Source organism: Cibotium barometz, chromosome 28 (assembly GCF_041138505.1).
Source record: "Cibotium barometz isolate CiBa-2024 chromosome 28, ASM4113850v1, whole genome shotgun sequence".
Lineage (NCBI taxonomy): Eukaryota > Viridiplantae > Streptophyta > Polypodiopsida > Cyatheales > Cibotiaceae > Cibotium > Cibotium barometz.
The window spans coordinates 18968680-18994233 of NC_141073.1; the positions used below are offsets into that span (position 1 = coordinate 18968680).

The window sequence follows — 25554 nt, forward strand, 5'->3', positions numbered from 1 at the left end:
CTCTCTCTCATCTCTTTAAAGTTTGAAGTAAATGAAATGGATTGCTAAACTCACGAAACTCAGGATACAGAAGACGGTGTGAGCATATTGTGTGACAGGATAACCAATACAAAGACTTCCGCTGCATATCACATTGGTATCAGATTCAGATAGTCCACACACACCGTATCCTAGCGTGGGGGCATCCTCGGATGGTTAGATTGCGTTCCGGCACGACCACCGACTTCAGCATCATGTCTACAGGAGAGAGTACTCATCAGCCGGAAGACGTCTCCCCCGAAGGAGACCTTGCTCTTCCGCCTGCAGCAGACACCATAGCTCTTCTAAGAGCTCAGAACCAGCTACTCATGGAGCGTCTCCAACTCTTGGAGGCCGCAACAGCACGTCCTTCTACACCTCCAGCAGCACCCGACTACATCTCCCTCTTCTTTCAGATGGAACAACAAAGGAGAGAGGACGAGGCCCGAAGGAGAAGAGAAAAAGAAGAAAGACGGGACTATGAGGAAGCCCAACGCAGGATCGACGAAGACCGGCGTCAGGCTGAACTCGCCGCTCGGGAACACCAACGTGAGCTTGATCGAGAACGTATGTTACTCGAACACCAACGGGAAAAGGAGGCCATACACTTGAGGTATCAGCAGCTCTCCTCAGTCTCCCCAGTCATAGGTGTCACCAGCCAGCATCCCGCAGCAGCTTCAACCACCATCATTCGCAGTCAACCGAATTTCAGCAAGTATGACGGTAAGTGTGATCATTCTTCAGTTAATCAATTTGTTCATCAGTTTAATGCACATTTTCCATTAGCTAGGATCACAGACCCACAAGACAAAGTCCACTTAGCGGCTCCCCATCTCACTGGTGAGGCAGTCACTTGGTGGCAGCATTGGTCTAGTATTCATACTGACCAGGCCACAGGTGTCACAGCCTTTGACTGGGACATCTTTGTCCATGACCTGAAGACCAGATTTCTCCCGCCCCAGTACATGACCGGTCTGAAAGACGAGTTCTATGGACTCAGACAGAACGGTTCCCCAGTGCTTCAGTTTTCCGGTAAGGTTATTACTTTAGCACAGCAGTTAGGGTTATCTGAGCAGGCCAAGATGGAGCAATTCATTCGTGGATTGGACTCCAACATTAGGTTCACAGTTCGTAACTTTGAACCAAGTACATATGACCGGGCTCTGACTCTCGCTCAGAACGAAGAAATGAAGCTCAACGGGGGCAAGCCCAAGCAGACATCTCAGTCCAGTACCAAACCCCAACAGCAGCAATCAGCTGCACAGTCAGGGAAAGGTAACGCATCTTCTAAAGATGCTAAGAAGGACAGCAGTAATAGCTCCAGTTCAGGGGGTAAGAAGGATAAAGAACCTAAGAAAACCCCTGATGAAAAGGCTAAAGCAGGCATTACTGGAGGTTATCTTCCTCCAGAGGAGCAAAAGAAGTACCAGTCAGAAAATAGATGTTTTTTCTGTCATATTATAGGGCATGGTAAGAAGGATTGCCACAAATGGCAAGCGGCACAAGCTGCCAAAGCTCCTTCTGCCACAGTTGCCACAGCCTCCCCAGCTCCTCCAGCCACGCCTACTACCTCAAATGCAGTTCAACTTTTACCTTCCATGCATCCTATACCATCCGTGGTATTTGATGCTAAGCAGGAGGGTGAGAGCGATGCTGCTCAGAAGAGCCTTATCCGAGCTTATGGCTCTGCCCAGGGCCGACAGTTTGTAGTCCTTTTCGATATGGGTAGTTCTGAAGACGCCATCTCTCCCCAGTTGGCTAATAAATTAAACTACACTTTAGTCCCATATCATCTGGATGTGGACGGGTTTACACCTGGTCTTCGCACCCACATTTCCCAGAAGGCACAGCAGTTTGCCTTTGAAGTTCAGAAGGCCTCATTTCAACGAGATTTCATCGTCTCCCCTCTGTTAGGGTGTGACATGATCTTAGGAATTCAGTGGTTCCGTCAGTATGAGCCTATTCCCGATTGGGGGCAGGACACTTTTACTATTTGTAAAGGTTTTCCTGAGCCTGTCATGATTCGTGGGGATAGAAGCATTCTTGGCATCCCATTGATTTCGCATCTCCAGGCCGACGAGCTATCCGCAAGGGAGCAGAAGGAGCACTCCTTTATATTCGTGCTCAAGCAGACCCTCCCTCATTAGTAGCATCCATTACATCTTCAGTCCCTCAGTTAGCAGACCTCCTGTCCAGACACCAGGACATTATGCTTAGGGACGATCTCCCGCCCAGTCTCCCACCCTCTCGCCTTGAGGACCATCACATTGATTTGGTCCCTGGATCAGATCCTCCTAGCAGGTTTCCCTATCGTCTTTCCAAGACTTTAGAGGGCGAGTTGGAAAAGCAGTTATCTGAGCTTCTCCGAGCCGGATTCATTCGGCCTTCTTCCTCCCCATTTGCTGCACCTATCCTATTTGTCCAAAAGAAGGACAAGTCTGCACGCCTTTGTGTAGACTACAGGGCATTAAACAAACTCACTATCAAGAATAAGTTTCCTATGCCCAGAATAGAGTACATTTTGGAGCGTTTAGACGGTGCTAAGTTTTTCACTAAGATCGACCTCAAGAGTGGTTACCATCAGGTCCGCATTTTTGAAGCTGACATTCCAAAAACAGCTTTCAGGACAGAGCGTGGTCACTACGAGTTCGTAGTCATGCCTTTTGGGCTTACAAATGCACCCGCAACGTTCAATAAGATGATGTCTAGGATTTTCGCAGTCCACATTGGGAAGTGTGTTTTCATATTCCTTGATGACATACTAGTCTTCTCAGCCACTGCGGAGCAGCATGAGAAAGATGTGGAGAAAGTCTTGCAACTTTTGCGAGATAATCAGCTCTACATAAATGCCAAAAAGTCTATCTTTGGTGTTAAGGAAGTTCAGTATTTGGGCTACATCATCGGTTCCGATGGGATTAGACTGGACCCCTCAAAGGTTCAAGAGATCTTAGATTGGGATATTCCTAAGACCGCCCAAGAAATCCGTTCATTCGTAGGTCTTTGTCAGGCCTATAGCACACATGTCCATCAGTTTTCCAACCTTGCAGCACCTCTTACCGACTTGCTCAAGGGGGTGAAGACTCGCAAGCAGAAAGTCTCAGTTACAGGTAAGGCACTTGATGCATTCCGTGCACTCCAGAAAGCTGCCTCATAAGCACCTGTATTAAAGTTAGCATCATGGGACGAACCTATCGAGATCATCACCGATGCCAGCAATGTAGCCATAGGTGCAGTCCTCCAGCAGGACAATAGACCCGTGGCTTATTACAGCAGAAAGTTGGATGTTGCCGAAAAGAATTATTCGGTATATGACAAAGAGCTTTTGGGTGTGATCACAGCGCTCAAACATTGGAAGCCTTTTCTTTATGGACAGGCTTTCACAGTGAAAACAGACCACCAAGCACTTAAGTGGCTTCAGACTATGCCAAGTGCCCAGTGGAGTGATCGACAAGCCAGGTGGAGTCAAATCTTCCAACAGTTTGGAGGTATGATTGAATACATCCCTGGTAAGCATAACCCAGTAGCAGATGCTCTCAGTCGAAAGTCCAGTATCCAGGCAGTCCAAGAAGCTACCATTCTCGAAATCACGGGGAAGGACTTGGATAGTATGAAAGACCAATATGTCGACTCCCCTGAGTTTGGTACTCAGTATAGTTTGGCCCTCACTTCTGAGCCTGGCCACTATTCAGTACAGAACGGTTGGTTGCTTTACAAGAACCGTCTCTGTGTTACTCGAGAAAAGCGTTCCGCTCTTCTCCACGATGCCCATGACTCCTTAGTTGGAGGACATAGGGGTATCAACAGTACCCTCGAGAAATTAGAACGGTCCTTTTATTGGCCAAAGATGAGGCGTGATGTCTATGCACATGTACAAGCCTGTAAGATTTGTCAAAAAGTCAAGGTTCCCCATACAAAGAAGGCAGGTTTACTTCAACCTTTGCCTATCCCCGACGGACCTTTCATCGACATATCTATGGACTTTGTAGGGCCTCTACCAGCATCCACTCGATCTCGTAACACTCAGTGTTTTACCATTGTGGATCGCTTTAGTAAGTTCTGCATGCTCATCCCATGCAAGCATACGGCCACAGCTGAGGACGTAGCCCGTCTATTTCTCAAGCATTGGTATCCAGTTTGTGGTTTGCCTAGCACCATAACATCAGACAGAGATTCCAAGTTTACCTCGCATTTCTGGAGGGCATTATTTGAAAACTTTGGAACTAAGTTGCAGTTGTCTAGTGCATTCCATCCCCAGACAGATGGCCAGACAGAAATTTATAATCAGTTGGCCTTTGATGTCCTCAAGTCATACTGTCATGACCAGCAGTCCAAATGGGAGCACTATCTTCCATTGGTCCAAGCTATCTTAAACGACACGCATTCATCCAGTGTCGGACGGACTCCATATGAAGCAGCCTTTGGTCGCCGTTTTTCTTCTCTTTTGACGAGAATGGTGTCTCCATCTTTAGAGGCTAATAAAACCACGGAAGCATTTTCCGAGATCATTGAGTCAGTTAAAGACCGCTTGACCAAAGCTCAGGAAGCATATAGCAGACAGGCAAATAAATCTAGACGAGATGTCCACTTCAAGGAAGGGGATTGGGTCTATTTGCGTATCATGAAGCAGAGATTGAAACAAGTGGGCAAACGTTGTCCCAAGCTTTCATTCCGTAGTTTTGGCCCTTTTCCAATAGTTAAGAAGATAAGTGATGTCTCAATGAAGTTAAAGTTGCCTGCCAGTTGGACAATGCATGATGTTTTCCATGTTTCTTGGCTAAAACCATATGTTGGTCCAGAAGTGTTTGATGTTTCAGATGAACAGCAGCCAGACGTGGTAGACGAGGCAGAAGTTATTGAGCCTGAGCAGATCCTTCTTCATCGATGGAAGCATGGTTCCGGTCGACGGATTCGTCAGTTCTATACGAAGTTCCGAGATCGAGGCACCCACGAAGCCGTATGGCTCGACGAGGAGTTCTTCCAGGAGTACCCCCAGTTATTGGCGGACTACTTGGAAGCCATGAACCTGCCGCCAAGCTAATCAGGAGGGAATGTCACATGCACTCTGCACTAAGTGCATGGTGACAAGATGGCTCATCATCAGAAGTGCAGCATTTGTACAGTTTTAGAACCCAATAGGATGATATTTGTCGTATGCCGTGACCCCATTGTACATCCTCAGTCCAGGATAAGTCAGGCACGAGCTACGTAGGTCATTCCTCAGCCTTAGTGGGTCAGTCAGTCAGTCAAGTCCCTTAACCCACTTGGAGAGAATCATTCATGCATGTAGAGTCAGTAGAAGCCTTAGGGTTTGCATCAGAAAGCACTCTGCATCTTGCATAATATGCATACATATGCCTGTGCATCATTTAGAACATCCCCAAAGCCTTAGGGAATTTACTGGGATTTATCTGGTATTTTTCCCATATTTATTAGTATTTATTTATCATTATTTGCATTATTGGGCATTTATAAATATTAAGTTTATTAAATGACCAACCCCCAGTTAGTATAAATGGGCTTGCCTAGAGCCTCTTTTGCTCATTCAGTCTTCATTGTGCTAAGAGCTCTCCTCTCTCTCTTGCTCTCAGCATAAGACTAATCCATGCCCTAGTGCCCATAAGCTTTCTTCTCCAGCCCTTGAGAACCATAGCTTCAGTCTAGCCCTAGGTGTTTGTCCTCAGCCTCTAATCAGCCTGAATTCAGCATCAGTTCATGCCATAGATTCAGCATACTCCTCAGTAGAGTTCTACGCCAGATTTCAGCCTGTTTTCTCCTGCGTTTTCTGATTCAGCAGGGCAGCAGTGCTGCGTTTCTGTCCAGCAGCTCCAGATACCTGTGTTTTGCAGTCCAGCAGCCCTACAGGTCTGCGTTTCTGTCACACAATATGCTCACACCGTCTTCTGTATCCTGAGTTTCGTGAGTTTAGCAATCCATTTCATTTACCTTAAACTTTAAAGAGATGAGAGAGAGATATGAACACTGTACACCAGATTGGGTCCCGAATTACCCACTGAAGGGCCCCCTATCCCGATAACGAGATAGTATTTGCTTTATTACTTTAGAGAGAATGACTTTGGACTGTAGATAAGCCAAACGCAAGATCTCGGAGGATCGGAGTATGGCTAATCTGTACACTGCTGTAGAAACACCTCAATGACTTGATCTTGAGCCTATGCACTCCTCCCAAGGGCATGAGGAAGGGCTGCACACCTGAGGCTCAAAGAAGAAGAAGGTGGACTGTTCTACACACTGTTAGAATGCTGAAAACACATATGAATGCTGAGTTACCTTCACTAGATGACTGCTGAATGTGTTGATGAAGCAGAGAATGCTGGATACTGATGCAAACAACAATTTCAGGGCTGGAAACTGCTGTGGACTGAATCTTCAGGGCTGGAAACTGCTGTGGACAGAAACGCTGAAGAGTAGGGGTGCTGAGGAGCTGAAACGCAGACCTGTAGGGCTGCTGGACTGCAAAACACAGGTATCTGGAGCTGCTGGACAGAAACGCAGCACTGCTGCCTTGCTGAATCAGAAAACGCAGGAGAAAACAGGCTGAAATCTGGCGTAGAACTCTACTGAGGAGTATGCTGAATCTATGGCATGAATTGATGCTGAATTCAGGCTGATTAGAGGCTGAGGACAAACACCTAGGGCTGGACTGAAGCTATGGTTCTCAAGGGCTGGAGAAGAAAGCTTATGGGCACTAGGGCATGGATTAGTCTTATGCTGAGAGCAAGAGAGAGAGGAGAGCTCTTAGCACAATGAAGACTGAATGAGCAAAAGAGGCTCTAGGCAAGCCCATTTATACTAACTGGGGGTTGGTCATTTAATAAACTTAATATTTATAAATGCCCAATAATGCAAATAATGATAAATAAATACTAATAAATATGGGAAAAATACCAGATAAATCCCAGTAAATTCCCTAAGGCTTTGGGGATGTTCTAAATGATGCACAGGCATATGTATGCATATTATGCAAGATGCAGAGTGCTTTCTGATGCAAACCCTAAGGCTTCTACTGACTCTACATGCATGAATGATTCTCTCCAAGTGGGTTAAGGGACTTGACTGACTGACTGACCCACTAAGGCTGAGGAATGACCTACGTAGCTCGTGCCTGACTTATCCTGGACTGAGGATGTACAATGGGGTCACGGCATACGACAAATATCATCCTATTGGGTTCTAAAACTGTACAAATGCTGCACTTCTGATGATGAGCCATCTTGTCACCATGCACTTAGTGCAGAGTGCATGTGACATTCCCTCCTGATTAGCTTGGCGGCAGGTTCATGGCTTCCAAGTAGTCCGCCAATAACTGGGGGTACTCCTGGAAGAACTCCTCGTCGAGCCATACGGCTTCGTGGGTGCCTCGATCTCGGAACTTCGTATAGAACTGACGAATCCGTCGACCGGAACCATGCTTCCATCGATGAAGAAGGATCTGCTCAGGCTCAATAACTTCTGCCTCGTCTACCACGTCTGGCTGCTGTTCATCTGAAACATCAAACACTTCTGGACCAACATATGGTTTTAGCCAAGAAACATGGAAAACATCATGCATTGTCCAACTGGCAGGCAACTTTAACTTCATTGAGACATCACTTATCTTCTTAACTATTGGAAAAGGGCCAAAACTACGGAATGAAAGCTTGGGACAACGTTTGCCCACTTGTTTCAATCTCTGCTTCATGATACGCAAATAGACCCAATCCCCTTCCTTGAAGTGGACATCTCGTCTAGATTTATTTGCCTGTCTGCTATATGCTTCCTGAGCTTTGGTCAAGCGGTCTTTAACTGACTCAATGATCTCGGAAAATGCTTCCGTGGTTTTATTAGCCTCTAAAGATGGAGACACCATTCTCGTCAAAAGAGAAGAAAAACGGCGACCAAAGGCTGCTTCATATGGAGTCCGTCCGACACTGGATGAATGCGTGTCGTTTAAGATAGCTTGGACCAATGGAAGATAGTGCTCCCATTTGGACTGCTGGTCATGACAGTATGACTTGAGGACATCAAAGGCCAACTGATTATAAATTTCTGTCTGGCCATCTGTCTGGGGATGGAATGCACTAGACAACTGCAACTTAGTTCCAAAGTTTTCAAATAATGCCCTCCAGAAATGCGAGGTAAACTTGGAATCTCTGTCTGATGTTATGGTGCTAGGCAAACCACAAACTGGATACCAATGCTTGAGAAATAGACGGGCTACGTCCTCAGCTGTGGCCGTATGCTTGCATGGGATGAGCATGCAGAACTTACTAAAGCGATCCACAATGGTAAAACACTGAGTGTTACGAGATCCTGTGGATGCTGGTAGAGGCCCTACAAAGTCCATAGATATGTCGATGAAAGGTCCGTTGGGGATAGGCAAAGGTTGAAGTAAACCTGCCTTCTTTGTATGGGGAACCTTGACTTTTTGACAAATCTTACAGGCTTGTACATGTGCATAGACATCACGCCTCATCTTTGGCCAATAAAAGGACCGTTCTAATTTCTCGAGGGTACTGTTGATACCCCTATGTCCTCCAACTAAGGAGTCATGGGCATCGTGGAGAAGAGCGGAACGCTTTTCTCGAGTAACACAGAGACGGTTCTTGTAGAACAACCAACCGTTCTGTACTGAATAGTGGCCAGGCTCAGAAGTGAGGGCCAAACTATACTGAGTATCAAACTCAGGGGAGTCGACATATTGGTCTTTCATACTATCCAAGTCCTTCCCCGTGATTTCGAGAATGGTAGCTTCTTGGACTGCCTGGATGCTGGACTTTCGACTGAGAGCATCTGCTACTGGGTTATGCTCACCAGGGATGTATTCAATCATACCTCCAAACTGTTGGAAGATTTGACTCCACCTGGCTTGTCGATCACTCCACTGGGCACTTGGCATAGTCTGAAGCCACTTAAGTGCTTGGTGGTCTGTTTTCACTGTGAAAGCCTGTCCATAAAGAAAAGGCTTCCAATGTCTGAGCGCTGTGATCACACCCAAAAGCTCTTTGTCATATACCGAATAATTCTTTTCGGCAACATCCAACTTTCTGCTGTAATAAGCCACGGGTCTATTGTCCTGCTGGAGGACTGCACCTATGGCTACATTGCTGGCATCGGTGATGACCTCGAAAGGTTCGTCCCATGATGCTAACTTTAATACAGGTGCTTCTGAGGCAGCTTTCTGGAGTGCACGGAATGCATCAAGTGCCTTACCTGTAACTGAGACTTTCTGCTTGCGAGTCTTCACCCCCTTGAGCAAGTCGGTAAGAGGTGCTGCAAGGTTGGAAAACTGATGGACATGTGTGCTATAGGCCTGACAAAGACCTACGAATGAACGGATTTCTTGGGCGGTCTTAGGAATATCCCAATCTAAGATCTCTTGAACCTTTGAGGGGTCCAGTCTAATCCCATCGGAACCGATGATGTAGCCCAAATACTGAACTTCCTTAACACCAAAGATAGACTTTTTGGCATTTATGTAGAGCCGATTATCTCGCAAAAGTTGCAAGACTTTCTCCATATCTTTCTCATGCTGCTCCGCAGTGGCTGAGAAGACTAGTATGTCATCAAGGAATATGAAAACACACTTCCCAATGTGGACTGCGAAAATCCTAGACATCATCTTATTGAACGTTGCGGGTGCATTTGTAAGCCCAAAAGGCATGACTACGAACTCGTAGTGACCACGCTCTGTCCTGAAAGCTGTTTTTGGAATGTCAGCTTCAAAAATGCGGACCTGATGGTAACCACTCTTGAGGTCGATCTTAGTGAAAAACTTAGCACCGTCTAAACGCTCCAAAATGTACTCTATTCTGGGCATAGGAAACTTATTCTTGATAGTGAGTTTGTTTAATGCCCTGTAGTCTACACAAAGGCGTGCAGACTTGTCCTTCTTTTGGACAAATAGGATAGGTGCAGCAAATGGGGAGGAAGAAGGCCGAATGAATCCGGCTCGGAGAAGCTCAGATAACTGCTTTTCCAACTCGCCCTCTAAAGTCTTGGAAAGACGATAGGGAAACCTGCTAGGAGGATCTGATCCAGGGACCAAATCAATGTGATGGTCCTCAAGGCGAGAGGGTGGGAGACTGGGCGGGAGATCGTCCCTAAGCATAATGTCCTGGTGTCTGGACAGGAGGTCTGCTAACTGAGGGACTGAAGATGTAATGGATGCTACTAATGAGGGAGGGTTTGCTTGAGCACGAATATAAAGGAGTGCTCCTTCTGCTCCCTTGCGGATAGCTCGTCGGGCCTGGAGATGCGAAATCAATGGGATGCCAAGAATGCTTCTATCCCCACGAATCATGACAGGCTCAGGAAAACCTTTACAAATAGTAAAAGTGTCCTGCCCCCAATCGGGAATAGGCTCATACTGACGGAACCACTGAATTCCTAAGATCATGTCACACCCTAACAGAGGGGAGACGATGAAATCTCGTTGAAATGAGGCCTTCTGAACTTCAAAGGCAAACTGCTGTGCCTTCTGGGAAATGTGGGTGCGAAGACCAGGTGTAAACCCGTCCACATCCAGATGATATGGGACTAAAGTGTAGTTTAATTTATTAGCCAACTGGGGAGAGATGGCGTCTTCAGAACTACCCATATCGAAAAGGACTACAAACTGTCGGCCCTGGGCAGAGCCATAAGCTCGGATAAGGCTCTTCTGAGCAGCATCGCTCTCACCCTCCTGCTTAGCATCAAATACCACGGATGGTATAGGATGCATGGAAGGTAAAAGTTGAACTGCATTTGAGGTAGTAGGCGGGGCTGGAGGAGCTGGGGAGGCTGTGGCAACTGTGGCAGAAGGAGCTTTGGCAGCTTGTGCCGCTTGCCATTTGTGGCAATCCTTCTTACCATGCCCTATAATATGACAGAAAAAACATCTATTTTCTGACTGGTACTTCTTTTGCTCCTCTGGAGGAAGATAACCTCCAGTAATGCCTGCTTTAGCCTTTTCATCAGGGGTTTTCTTAGGTTCTTTATCCTTCTTACCCCCTGAACTGGAGCTATTACTGCTGTCCTTCTTAGCATCTTTAGAAGATGCGTTACCTTTCCCTGACTGTGCAGCTGATTGCTGCTGTTGGGGTTTGGTACTGGACTGAGATGTCTGCTTGGGCTTGCCCCCGTTGAGCTTCATTTCTTCGTTCTGAGCGAGAGTCAGAGCCCGGTCATATGTACTTGGTTCAAAGTTACGAACTGTGAACCTAATGTTGGAGTCCAATCCACGAATGAATTGCTCCATCTTGGCCTGCTCAGATAACCCTAACTGCTGTGCTAAAGTAATAACCTTACCGGAAAACTGAAGCACTGGGGAACCGCTCTGTCTGAGTCCATAGAACTCGTCTTTCAGACCGGTCATGTACTGGGGCGAGAGAAATCTGGTCTTCAGGTCATGGACAAAGATGTCCCAGTCAAAGGCTGTGACACCTGTGGCCTGGTCAGTATGAATACTAGACCAATGCTGCCACCAAGTGACTGCCTCACCAGTGAGATGGGGAGCCGCTAAGTGGACTTTGTCTTGTGGGTCTGTGATCCTAGCTAATGGAAAATGTGCATTAAACTGATGAACAAATTGATTAACTGAAGAATGATCACACTTACCATCATACTTGCTGAAATTCGGTTGACTGCGAATGATGGTGGTTGAAGCTGCTGCGGGATGCTGGCTGGTGACACCTATGACTGGGGAGACTGAGGAGAGCTGCTGATACCTCAAGTGTATGGCCTCCTTTTCCCGTTGGTGTTCGAGTAACATACGTTCTCGATCAAGCTCACGTTGGTGTTCCCGAGCGGCGAGTTCAGCCTGACGCCGGTCTTCGTCGATCCTGCGTTGGGCTTCCTCATAGTCCCGTCTTTCTTCTTTTTCTCTTCTGCTTCGGGCCTCGTCCTCTCTCCTTTGTTGTTCCATCTGAAAGAAGAGGGAGATGTAGTCGGGTGCTGCTGGAGGTGTAGAAGGACGTGCTGTTGCGGCCTCCAAGAGTTGGAGACGCTCCATGAGTAGCTGGTTCTGAGCTCTTAGAAGAGCTATGGTGTCTGCAGGCGGAAGAGCAAGGTCTCCTTCGGGGGAGACGTCTTCCGGCTGATGAGTACTCTCTCCTGTAGACATGATGCTGAAGTCGGTGGTCGTGCCGGAACGCAATCTAACCATCCGAGGATGCCCCCACGCTAGGATACGGTGTGTGTGGACTATCTGAATCTGATACCAATGTGATATGCAGCGGAAGTCTTTGTATTGGTTGATCCTGTCACACAATATGCTCACACCGTCTTCTGTATCCCGAGTTTCGTGAGTTTAGCAATCCATTTCATTTACTTCAAACTTTAAAGAGATGAGAGAGAGATATGAACACTGTACACCAGATTGGGTCCCGAATTACCCACTGAAGGGCCCCCTATCCCGATAACGAGATAGTATTTGCTTTATTACTTTAGAGAGAATGACTTTGGACTGTAGATAAGCCAAACACAAGATCTCGGAGGATCGGAGTATGGCTAATCTGTACACTGCTGTAGAAACACCTCAATGACTTGATCTTGAGCCTATGCACTCCTCCCAAGGGCATGAGGAAGGGCTGCACACCTGAGGCTCAAAGAAGAAGAAGGTGGACTGTTCTACACACTGTTAGAATGCTGAAAACACATATGAATGCTGAGTTACCTTCACCAGACGACTGCTGAATGTGTTGATGATGCAGAGGATGCTGGATACTGATGCAAACAACAATTTCAGGGCTGGAAACTGCTGTGGACTGAATCTTCAGGGCTGGAAACTGTTGTGGACAGAAACGCTGAAGAGTAGGGGTGCTGAGGAGCTGAAACGCAGACCTGTAGGGCTGCTGGACTGCAAAACACAGGTATCTGGAGCTGCTGGACAGAAACGCAGCACTGCTGCCCTGCTGAATCAGAAAACGCAGGAGAAAACAGGCTGAAATCTGGCGTAGAACTCTACTGAGGAGTATGCTGAATCTATGGCATGAACTGATGCTGAATTCAGGCTGATTAGAGGCTGAGGACAAACACCTAGGGCTGGACTGAAGCTATGGTTCTCAAGGGCTGGAGAAGAAAGCTTATGGGCACTAGGGCATGGATTAGTCTTATGCTGAGAGCAAGAGAGAGAGGAGAGCTCTTAGCACAATGAAGACTGAATGAGCAAAAGAGGCTCTAGGCAAGCCTATTTATACTAACTGGGGGTTGGTCATTTAATAAACTTAATATTTATAAATGCCCAATAATGCAAATAATGATAAATAAATACTAATAAATATGGGAAAAATACCAGATAAATCCCAGTAAATTCCCTAAGGCTTTGGGGATGTTCTAAATGATGCACAGGCATATGTATGCATATTATGCAAGATGTAGAGTGCTTTCTGATGCAAACCCTAAGGCTTCTACTGACTCTACATGCATGAATGATTCTCTCCAAGTGGGTTAAGGGACTTGACTGACTGACTGACCTACTAAGGCTGAGGAATGACCTACGTAGCTCGTGCCTGACTTATCCTGGACTGAGGATGTACAATGGGGTCACGGCATACGACAAATATCATCCTATTGGGTTCTAAAACTGTACAAATGCTGCACTTCTGATGATGAGCCATCTTGTCACCATGCACTTAGTGCAGAGTGCATGTGACATCATATCCCTCCGGTCTTTATTGGCTTGTCAAGTGTAGGCCTCTTGCGCTTTAGCCAACCTGTCCTTTGTTGACTCTAAAATCTCCTGGTAAGACTCTGCCAATCTATTCGCTTCAGGTATTGGAGACAAGGTCGTGGTCAATAACGACTAGAATGGTCTTCCAAACGCTGCCTCATATGGAGTCCTGCCACTAGCTGAAGAAAAAGAATCATTCAAAACAGCTTGAACTAAAGGCAAATATGATTCCCACTTATCTTGCTGATCGTGGACATAACACTTCAGCACATCAAAGGCCAAATGGTTGTAGATTTCTGTTTGTCCGTTCGTCTGTGGGTGAAATGCACTGGAAAAAATTCAATTTAGTATCAACGTTATCAAACAATGCTCTCCAAAAATGACTGGTAAACTTGGCATCTCGATCTGACACTATGGTCCTAGGAATCCTACCAATCGGGTACCAATACCGAATGAACAACTGGGCAACCTCTTCGGCGGTCACATTGGCCCTGCATGGAATAAGCATAACAAATTTGCTAAATCTATCAACTATAGTTAAGCACTAAGTATTACGCTTATCTGGATTGGGAGGAAGATTCGTGACAAAATCCATCGAAATATCTTGGAAAGGTCTCTCAGGAAGTGGCAAGGGCTGTAACAATCCTATCTTTTTTCCACGAGGAGCTTTCACCTTTTGACAAATATCACAGTGTTGTACATATGAACACACATCTCTCATCTTTGGCTAATAATATTGTCGTTCCAACTTCTCCAAAGTCGAATTCATGTCCCTATGACCACCAGTAATGGTGTCATGGGCGTCATGGAGAAGAGCTGCCCTGAACGACTTCATGACACAGTCGGTCTTTGTAGAAAAGCCAACCATCGCGTATCAAAAAGTGGCATCCAATGCCTGTTCCCACTGTGTACCGAATTCTTTGGAATCCGCGTACGTGTGCTTCATGTCGTCTAGTCCCATACCAACAAGGTCGAGTCTAGTGGTCTGAATTAAAGTCACTTGTCCCTTCCTGCTCAAAGCATCAGCCACTGGATTGGCCTTTCCTGGAAGGTACTCACTCATACCACCAAATTACTGGAATATTTGGCTCTAGCGGTGCTTTCGGTCACTTCACTGTGCACTTGGCATTGTTTGAATCCATGTAAGCTATTGGATGACCATTGTGTTGTAATACACCTCCAATTGCGATGTTACTCGCATCGGTGATTGCTTGAAATGGCTCGTCCCACGAGGCAAGTGCTGAACAAGGCGCTTTTGATAAAGCCACCTTGAGGTTCTTGAATGCCTCCAATGCTCGTGGAGTCATTCGAATCCGTTGCCTTCTTGTCTTGACACCCTTTAGCAAATCGGTGAGATCCGCCGAGAGGTCAGAAAACTTGTCTATGTGGGTGGAGTATGCCTGGCATATACCCACAAAGGATCTGATGTCATAAGTAGTCTATGGTACTTTCCAATTGACAATCTCGGCCACCTTGGCTGGATCAAGTCAAATGCCTTCTACAGTGGTGATCTACTATGCTTCATCGGGGACTTGTGTTACCACTTGGGTGGAGTGCGAGCATGTTTTGGGTGCCTAAGGATGTATTAGATGAGGCTCAATCGAAAGTGGATGAACTTGATGAGGTTCTTATTTCCGAGCAGATACTGGCACACAAGGAAAGAAAGGTACAAGGTAAAGTTTCTCGTCGCTATCCTGTGAAGTTCAAGAGTTTACCGATGGATGCGAAGTGGATGGAGGAGGGTGACTTAGAAGATTCACCTCAGGTATTGTAGCTTTATCTTGATGCCTTTGAGTTGGAGCTGACTCTTGCTACGGCTCATTCAGGTTCAGCAGAGCTGGGATCTAGAGCATTGCCTGATGCTCAAGAGGGGGGTAGCACCTCCGCTCCCTTGTTACAGACAGGCTCATTTGTCATCTAGGAGTCGCTTGGTGACATCTTTGTATTCACCCAAAGGTATTGACAGCTGACAGTACATCTGCTTATGGGACTTCTATGATATTGTGTACTAGTGACATGTGATGGTACAGTTGGGTATGGTTCACAGTCGGCCACACCATGAACTATAATTGCAACTATGGATAACTCTGTCTACACTTATGGTTAACATAGATGGTTTTTGCCTTTGGAATTAATGTATGACTGAGGAAGATTGGGACATTGATCTTTATCATATGGTTCTGGTTGTTCTTGACCATAGGATTGGTCAATTGGATATTGAGATGATGCTATTTGTGGAGCTGGTCTCCTTTGGAACGGCATGGTTTGGTTGAGCTCAAAGTCTGCGGCAACCTGAGCTAACTCTTCGAGACTCTATGGAGGGCATAAGTCTTGCGAGCAGTCCTAGAGTTGGTTTGGTTCATGGATATATGGATAGGGCAGAGCACTTAGAATGCTTGGATAGGGCAGAGCACCAACTTCCAAGAGTACACAAGTTCGGGCTTGGGGAAAGTGAATATTTGGGTTCTCTTCATTGCACTTGGGTTAATTGGGGTATATTGTGCTTCCTTGCCCCACCAAACCCTTACCTCTTCACGCAGGGCTGAAGTCCCTTACCTAGTCCATGGACTACCACCATCAAGTTCCTCATGCGATGTGGCTCCTTGAACCCCGTCGACCTCCACGGACCCGTGGTGAGAGCTCGTTAGCAGCCAGGCACATTTGGTAGGTGCATTGCAATGAGACCATAGAGGGCTTGGCCACCTTTCTGGTAGAGGCCATCCGCACTGTATGGACAAACAATCTCCTCACCCTCCGGGGTCATTGGGAACGCGTGCAAGGTGACTCAGATTATGCAGCAGTGACACACCCTTCCTAGGTACTTGGAGTCCGAGTCCCGAGTGTGATGGCAGTATGTTCTAGCATTACAGGCCCCCCAAGTGGCTCTTTCTCTCTCCCCACTGATGTATTCTCCCTCCGAGAGAGCTCAGCCATGGAGGGAGCCCCCGATTAATGAAAACTAGAAGAAGATTAAGATATTGAAAAGCAAGAAAGCAGAGCATTATTTTTTATCAGCCAACATCTACAAGAGAGAGCCTTAGTGTTATTTTGTAGATCAGTTTTCAGGTAGACAGTGTAGGGAGACCAAGCCTTCAAGAAGTAGAGCTGCATCCAACAGTACAACTGCCTAAAGTGGGGGATGAGCCCAATCCCAGTTAATGTATCTAACATATCCCAAACAACACTGCCATACTCGTATAGACTTAGAATATGCATAACAAATGCGTATACTCATCCAACATACACCTGCCTAAAGTGGCGGACCAGCCAAATCCCAGTTAATGCATCTAACTGTTGGGTTTTATGCTGTGTATGCACCCAGAGGAGTGCTAGTGATCATCAGTAGGTTACTGGGGCACTTTTTACTTCAGTTAGTGGAGGTTTTTTCCCCCCAGTTTAGTTCAGTTTCACTTATATGCAGTTTATAAGTGTTTTGGTCCACCCGGCACATTTATGGCCGGACATGTGAACACTTATCCTTTAGGGGTCACTATCATGTGGCTTGTACTTGATTTTTCTATCATTGAAGAATACAGCAGTCGTGTTCACTTCTTCTCCTTGTTTTTTCCACGCTTGCTTGAACCTGTGTAAACCCTAACCCTAACCCTGTTTGTCTTCAATTGGTATCAGAGCCATTGAAGCTTTGCCTTTGCCCATTGCTGTACACATTCACCTTTATCAATTGCCCGTACATCTGCCCGAACGTCTGTCCGTACTAGTCCGCCGTACTGCTGCTTCCGTACCTGACAGTGCCGCCGTACTGCAGCTTCTGTTCCTGTCAACGTCGCCGTACTGTAGCCTCCGTACCTGACAGCGCCGCCGTACTGCAGCCTACGTGCCTGTAAGGGACGACTGTCACCTGCCTGCGCCAACTGTACAAGACAGCGCAGTACTGTACTGCACTTGCCTGTAGCCCCAGTCAGCGCTAATCGTCACCTGCACAGAGAAAAGTGCAGCTTTAAAGTGTTGTGTACCTGGCGACTGTACAACAGTCTACGTATCTGCACACATCAGTCAACTCAGACCTGTTGAAATCTCAGCTGGTAAGCATTACAAGTTTTGAATATTGGGCACTTTAATTTTCTCTGTGAAAATATACAGGCACAACAGGCAGATTTTCTAGCAAGAAAATATACAGATTTTTGCACAGTTTGGGTGCAGCAAATTTGGGCATTTTTGGGACATTTTGGCATTGTGTACGCCATTTGCTGCTCTACTCAGTCATTGGTGCATTGAGCTGCACATTCAGAGGATTGAGAGTGCAGGCAGATTTGGGTGAACTGTATTCAGTGGAGTACAGTTGTTATCAGGGTTTTTGCTATTGGGTTTTTTGGTAAATAGGTACAACATTGTGCGTAAAGCATAATGGCAAATCAACAGCAAAGTGATGTATTCACATATTTGTCTAAGGAAGACAAATTGGATGGCACGAACTACTCCTTGTGGAGTTTTATGCTGAAAAATGTGCTTGTGGCAAAAGGTCTTTGGGATTTTGTTAGTGGTGATGAACCACGTCCAGGTCCATTGGCTCCAGAGACTCCTCCCCAAGGGGGTGCTCGTGGACGAGGACAACAGGTACAGGCTCCAGGACAGCCATTGCTCAAAAGACATGGGATGCCAGGGATGCACAAGCTTTGTCACTCATTGCATTATCAGTTCAGAGGTCCATTATACCTCATATTCGTTCAGCTGGCTCTTCACAGAATGCATGGGTGACTTTGGAGCAAATGTATGCTGCTCGTAATGAGGCTAGGATCTCATTTTTGAAAAGAGAGCTGGAAAATCAGAAGATGAATGAAGGAGATGATATGTCTAGCCACTTAAACAAGCTGCAGGATTTGAGAGAGCAACTCATCAATGTGGATGAGATTATTCCTGAGACACAGCTTGTGTCCACCATCTTGCACTCTTTGCCAAGATCTTACTTGGCTTTCCATACCTCTTTGAACCTCAGCATGAGGAATGCTGTTGAACCCCTCAAGTATCAGGAACTTGTTGCTCTCTTACTACAAGAGGAGCAAATGAGGAAGAATATGAATATGAACACAAATGCTGAACAAGCATTTACTACAGGTCAAAAGGGGAAAGGGAAATCTCAGCCAAAGAGTGCAAATCAAAACTCAGGTGATGGTGGTTCTTCATAGGATACCAAGAAAGGTGATGGACAGCCCAAGAAGAAGGGCAAATGTCATTACTGTAAGAAGCCAGGTCACTACATCACGGAATGTAGGAAGAGGATTGCCAAAGAGAAGGCAAAGGAAGCTGGGATGTCTGTTAATGATGCTCCTAAAGCTCCTCCAGAGACTGCTTCTTTTGTTGAGGACAGGGATTACTGTTTTTTTACATGCAGCTATGATGCCTCTTGGTCTTCACAGGCACTCAGTTTGACAGAGCATGCATGTACTTGGTATTTTGATAGTGGTGCCTCAAAGCATATCACATCTCGCAGGGATTTGTTTAGTCATGTTAGCCCTGCCCCTGTTGGCAAAACTGTTCAGTGTGCCAACAATGCTTCATATCCAGTGTGTGGCATTGGGGAGATTCAGCTTACAACCATTGATGGCTCCATTCTCCGCCTTACAGATGCCTTATATGTACCAGGGATAAAGAAGAATTTGTTGTCCATTTCTTCTTTAGCACATTGTGGAATGCAAGTCCACTTTGATGATGATAAATGCATGGTCAGAGACAAAGCAAATGCCTTGACCTTGATGCTTACTGGTACATTATATCATTGACTTTATGAGTTGGATGCATTTCAGCCAGTGGATCAGTCTGCTTATCATGCATTCACTCTTACTCCAGCTATGGTTGATGCGGAGGGGGGAATATATGTCACATGTGCTGAATTCCTTTCTTGGGAGTAGAGGTATAAAACATCAGTATACTACTCCTTACACTCCACAGCAGAATGGGGTTGCAGAAAGGAAAAGTCGGTCACTCATGGAGATGGCCAGATGTATGCTAAAGGCAAAAAGACTACCACATATCTTTTGGGTGGAAGCAGTAATGTGTGCTTGTCATATTTTGAATCGATGTCCCACAAAGGCATTGGTTTCTATTACTCCTTTTGAGGCTTGGCATGGCCGCAAGCCTTCTGTATCGCATTTTCGTATCTTTGGGTGTCTTGCATATGCACACATACCCAAAGAGTTAAGGAGGAAGCTTGATGATAAAGCCACAAGATGCATTTTTGTTGGGTATAGCCGTGGGAGCAAGGGCTACAGGTTATATGACCCACTATCCAGGAAGATATTCATCAGTCGGGATGTGATTTTTGATGAAAAATCAGAATTATCCATGGCTGGTTATGAAGCAAATCAGGCTGAAAATGATGTGTTTGAAGGTCTACTACCCATGGAGTTTCATTCCACAGTTGGTGATCCAACTCATGAGGGTACTGGACAGCCAGCAAATGATGTAGGTGGTGCAGAAATTCAGCAGCCAAATGAGCCAGAAGCTGAATCAAATATGGGACAGCAGGCACCACAGGTCAGACATATACCTAGATGGTATTTGAGGACATTACAGGACAGCCATTTAGAGGGTCCTCTTGCTGGTCGTACTCGTAGGGAGACAAGGACCAATGAGCATGCACACATCATGGATTTGAATCTGGTCATGGCAGCCAGTTTACAGGATGATGATGAGCCTGATTCATTTGTGGATGCACGAGATAATGTGCATTGGAACAAAGCCATGCAGGATGAGATTGATTCTATTAAAAAGAATCAAACATGGGATTTGGTTGATCTGCCCAAAGGCAAGAAAGCCATTGGTACTAAATGGGTCTATAAGTTGAAAAGACATGCAGATGGATCCATTGACAGGTACAAAGCCCGTCTAGTTGCAAAGGGCTATGCACAGAAAAAGGGCATTGATTATGAGGAGACATTTGCTCCTACATCCCGTATGTCGACACTTAGGTGTGTCATTGCATTGGCTGCACATCGTGGTTGGGTTGTTCACCAGTTGGACATAAAGACTGCATTCCTACATGGGGACCTCGAGGAGGAAGTATATGTATTTCAGCCCATGGGATTTGCAGAACATGATCATGAGGGGAAAGTATGGAGGCTGAAAAAGGCCTTGTATGGTTTGAAACAAGCTCCACGAGCTTGGTATGCAAAAATAGATGCTTTTCTATCACTCAGGGATTTGTGAACAGTCCATCAGAGACCACTTTGTATGTGAAGAAAGAAGAGACAGATCTGCTGGTCATCAGTCTTTATGTGGATGATCTCTTGCTCATGGGATCAAATGATGACAAAATTGCAGCTTTTAAGGAGATACTGCAACAGACATTTGACATGTCTGACTTGGGCCTTGTACATTACTATTTGGGCATACAGTTTGTGCAGGATAACAGAGGCATTGGGTTGTTGCAATCACGTTATGTTGCTAAACTTCTGGAGAAGTTTAAATTTCAGGATTGCAAGCCTATTAGTACTCCTATGGAGCCTGGGATGAAACTGTCACTACAAGATGATAGTGTTTCCTTTGATGCCACTACATATGCTCAGGCTGTTGGGTGCCTTATTTACTTGTGTAATACAAGGCCAGATATTCAGTATGCAGTCTCTCAGTTGAGCAGATTCATGCACAGCCCACGGTTGTCACATTGGCAAGCTGTGAAGCGTGTATTCCGTTATTTGCAGGGTACCTCGACTCTTGGTTTGCTTTACCCTGAGGGGGGTGACATGCAGTTACACGCTTACAGTGATTCAGATTGGGCTGGTGATTTTGATACCAGACATTCCACTAGTGGGAATTGTTTCTTCCTTGGCGCTTCATGCATTTCTTGGCTAAGCAAGAAACAGACCACAGTGGCCACTTCGTCTTGTGAGGCAGAGTACAGAGCAGCCTACACTACTACTGTTGAGTGTGTTTGGCTGCGTCGTCTTATGACTGATATGGATATTTCAGTGGAGGAGCCTACACCTATCTATACTGATAGTCAGAGTGCCATTGCTGTGGCCAGGAATCCTGTGTTTCATGCTCGCACGAAACACATTGAGATTCACTATCATTTTGTTCGGGAGAGACTCCAGGCAGGAGATATCAGTCTGATCTACTGTCCTACAGATCAGAATGTGGCAGACATCTTCACCAAGGCATTACCACGTCCGAAATTTGAAGCATTCCGCAATGCTTTGAATTTGTTTCCTTTTGGTGGATGATGTACAGTGATCACATATCACTCCAGGGGGGTTTGTTGGGTTTTATGCTGTGTATGCACCCAGAGGAGTGCTAGTGATCATCAGTAGGTTACTGGGGCACTTTTTACTTCAGTTAGTGGAGGTTTTTTCCCCCAGTTTAGTTCAGTTTCACTTATATGCAGTTTATAAGTGTTTTGGTCCACCCGGCACATTTATGGCCGGACATGTGAACACTTATCCTTTAGGGGTCACTATCATGTGGCTTGTACTTGATTTTTCTATCATTGAAGAATACAGCAGTCGTGTTCACTTCTTCTCCTTGTTTTTTCCACGCTTGCTTGAACCTGTGTAAACCCTAACCCTAACCCTGTTTGTCTTCACTAACATACTGTATCCTAAACAACACTGTGACACTCATATACACTTAGAATATGCATAACAATGTGTATACTTGTATATTCCAAATGCTCTGATGACAATCATGGCTCCTTAGGTACACCCTACTGAGAGCTATTATCATTGAGGCACCTCTTGTGACTTTGTTATTGACGTCAATGGGGAGTTCAAATCCCGGTACACATTGGTGCTTCTCCCGGCCTGCCCTGGCACATTACATGTCAACGCCCACATGATAAGATTATCAAGAATCACACATGCTTTTTGAGTATAGAAATCATTCAGTTGTGTACCAAGGTCTCGTAAGGGCAGTTGCCCATAATACTCGGAAGACATGATGGATAAATTTCTCTCTGCAGGCAGCTCTCGCCCGGCTTGATGCTTTAGAGAGCGACAATGTTGCTTTGGAGCTAGTGGATGGTGATGACGACGAAGAAGCATCTCTTGATGACGAAGAACACGGTAAGCGACTTCAAATTTTTTTGAACCATAGTTTTTTAGCGAAAGCCATGAAATTTTTAAGGTCCAGTTTGTCCTGGACCTTGGGGTGGTTTCAGAAAGGGCCCTCATGTCCAGGCTCACCCTGGGCTGGCCACAAGGGTCAACTTCTTCCTGGTTGCCATAGAGGCCATCAGATTTGTCAACAGAAAGATTGGGAGGAGGGGATGGCAGGAGTCCTTGCTAAAGCCACCATTACAGGGCAGTCATATGCCTCATCCATGCAGCGGAGATATTCCTCTATGCAGCCCTTATGCCTCGTCCATGTGTGATTCTTTCAAATACAGCGACATTTTTATTTTTTTACTTGAGAAAAAGGCAACATACTTAACGTCCCTTATCCCGATCATTGCTTTCCATACTTGTACCATACATGTAATGCACATATTACACCTGACGTTTCTAACTCCCTTGATTCTCTAACATATTTTGGAGACTCACTAATGAAATGTTTGACCAGAAAATTTAGTGTATCATAGGAGGCACACAAAGGGCGCTAAGAGAGAAACAAGGCAAGCAAGGGCACTGGAGAAGCTTGCAAGTGCCAAGAAGACACGGAGTTTTCTTGATCTTTTACAGGAGGTTAGTGCTAGGCATAGTTTCCAAGTCGTAAGTACACATGGGAGCTTCAAATGATTATACATTATGTGTGTTTTCTCTTTGTTTTTCTTTGCAGGCCAATTTGGAAGCTCTGCCGAGTCATGTGCCCACATACTTGAGAGCTGCTGTTGGGCCCCCAAGCTCGTCTGCACGGCGCCACTTTTGCAGTGTCTGTGGGTACTTTGCAAATTATACTTGTACTACTTGTGGGGCCCGGTTCTGCTGCACGCGATGCCAGAAAGTTCATGCCGATACACGGTGTCAAAAGTTTGTTGCATAGATGTATCATGTTTTTAAAAATGTACGAAGAGTGTAGTAGACGTTGAGGTGAATGGATACTCAGATGAAGGGGCATTATTCTTAGATGGTGCTTATCATAGGGCTCAACATCTACACATACCGATTTTCTATTGGAAGTTGAAGTAAAGAGAAGAAAACGGTGAACCTAAGTGATGGTGATCTGCCAGAACCTTAATGCTCATGTGCCAAGCCTCTTAAATCATATTGAGATGGATTTGAGTTTAAAAGGCATAGCTTTCTTTAGAAATTCATGGCCACTAAGGAAGGTGCTACCATAAATTAGTTTCTTTCTACCTCTTCATCACAATTAGTTTGTATTCAAGTTGCCTTACAGACCTTATATGGCTGTTCAATTTGTAGTCCCCTGAGCCATCCTAATAACCTAGGCATTCACATTGTTTGTGTGGTTTGGCCTTCAGCAAAGTCTTGTTTGTCTGATTGGCGGTAAAATATAGACTGGCCTTGCTTTGGTAAAATGTATTTTTTGTTTTCAAGTTATAGCTTGTGCATGGTGCCCAGTTTTGCGATATACTTATCATTTGCTTAAGGGCCTTGTGGGTCTCTTCCTTATTGTTCCACTTGGCTTCATCCTCGTTGTAAAGTTCTTTGTATTTTTTGAGGGCGATGGTGGCGTTGTCCATGGGCTTGACCATTTTTACATTCTGCTCTCCCATCTTGGTGGTCGCTTCTTTAGCTTCATCTGGCCTGGCTTTGGCTTTTTGTACCTCTGCTTGGAGAGCTGCTTGCTCTTTAGCATGGTTCTTGTTGGACACCTCTTGTGTTGCTTCTGCTGATATTAGCTCATTCTCAAGTTTTTGGTCTCTGATTTGGAAATGATAAACTCTTCCTCAAGCTTCCTACATTCTTCCTGACCTTCCTTATGCTTGTCTTATCAGCCGAGTGAGTTGGGTGTCTGTCTTTCTGCTCCTAGTGATGGAGAGTGTGGTGATATTTGAGCTCTCTGCCACATGGCTCACTTGGGCTAGTCACATCCTCCCATTTACCTCTGAAGCATTAGGCTGCTCAGTCCTATATTGAGTGAAGGCTTCTTGTCAGTAAAGTAGGTCTATAAAGGACTAGTGGAGTACTTCCAATAGAGCATCCCTTAGGTTATCACGGAGTGGGCTTTGAGAAATTGAGGCTGCTGAAGTAGAGTCCAAAGATTGTGGGGCCGGTTGTCCTGAGGGCTACTCTTGGATCAACGACTACAACTGCTGTGAAACTTGCGGAGCATAGTTCACTCTCTTCAAAGATGATGTCTGTGCCAAGGGATTGTTGCTGAGATGGAGGTTGCTATGACACTGTGGAGTCTCCATTGCTCTTTCTTGTGAGTGATGAGAGTCAAGGCTCGGGCCGGGGCCTAATACTATTTGGCAATGATTAACTCAACCTGAGCCATGTTCGTATTAATGTCCGCTGGATCATAGATCGCCTTTAGATCTTTAGGCTCAATGTGAGTGAGGGTCCTAGACTGTTTCCAGATGCACTCGAGAGGAGTTAGTGGTTTGTATTCGACCATTTGCTGAAGAACTGGCTCTAGTTTAGTCTGCACTTTCCCACAAGATCTTGAGCTTGTTTTACTTATGCTTTCTCCAACGTGTGGTAGAGATATTCTTTTAAAGCCTTGGGGAGATGGGTGGGGCTTTCTCCTTGTTGTGAGATGGCTTGAATGGGAATTTCTCTGTTGTCTCACCAAGGCAGGCAACTTCCACTTTATATCTTAAAACGATGTTCTTGACAAATTGTTGCATGCTACCTTTCCACGTGCTCTTGGAAGTTTTCTTTGTTTTGGACCTAGGCTTCCAGTCCTTTTCCCATCTTTGGGGCATTTTGGGCCTTGTGCCTCCAGCCTATGAGCTAGTTGCTTCAAAGTGGAGGCTGGAGTTTTTTTCTTTTGTACAGCCTTGGAAGCTTTGGGAGCGTAGGAAGTTATCC

General features: G+C 45.7%; 1 protein-coding gene across 5 annotated transcripts in view; it reads left to right on the plus strand.

Moving 5' to 3' along the window:
- SEF (HIT-type Zinc finger family protein) overlaps positions 1–23840 on the plus strand; it is a 47061-nt gene extending 23221 nt beyond the window's left edge. For 4 of the 5 annotated variants that reach the window (XM_086822134.1, XM_086822138.1, XM_086822136.1 and 1 more), the window contains 3 exons: positions 22581–22683; positions 23180–23301; positions 23396–23840. In XM_086822134.1, the coding sequence (XP_086678260.1) occupies positions 22581–22683; positions 23180–23301; positions 23396–23599 (429 nt within the window). In that variant the 3' untranslated portion in view covers positions 23600–23840. The remainder of the gene's footprint in view (positions 1–22580; positions 22684–23179; positions 23302–23395) is intronic. The other variant, XM_086822139.1, reaches the window with a different exon arrangement.
- The last annotated feature ends 1714 nt before the right edge of the window (positions 23841–25554 follow it).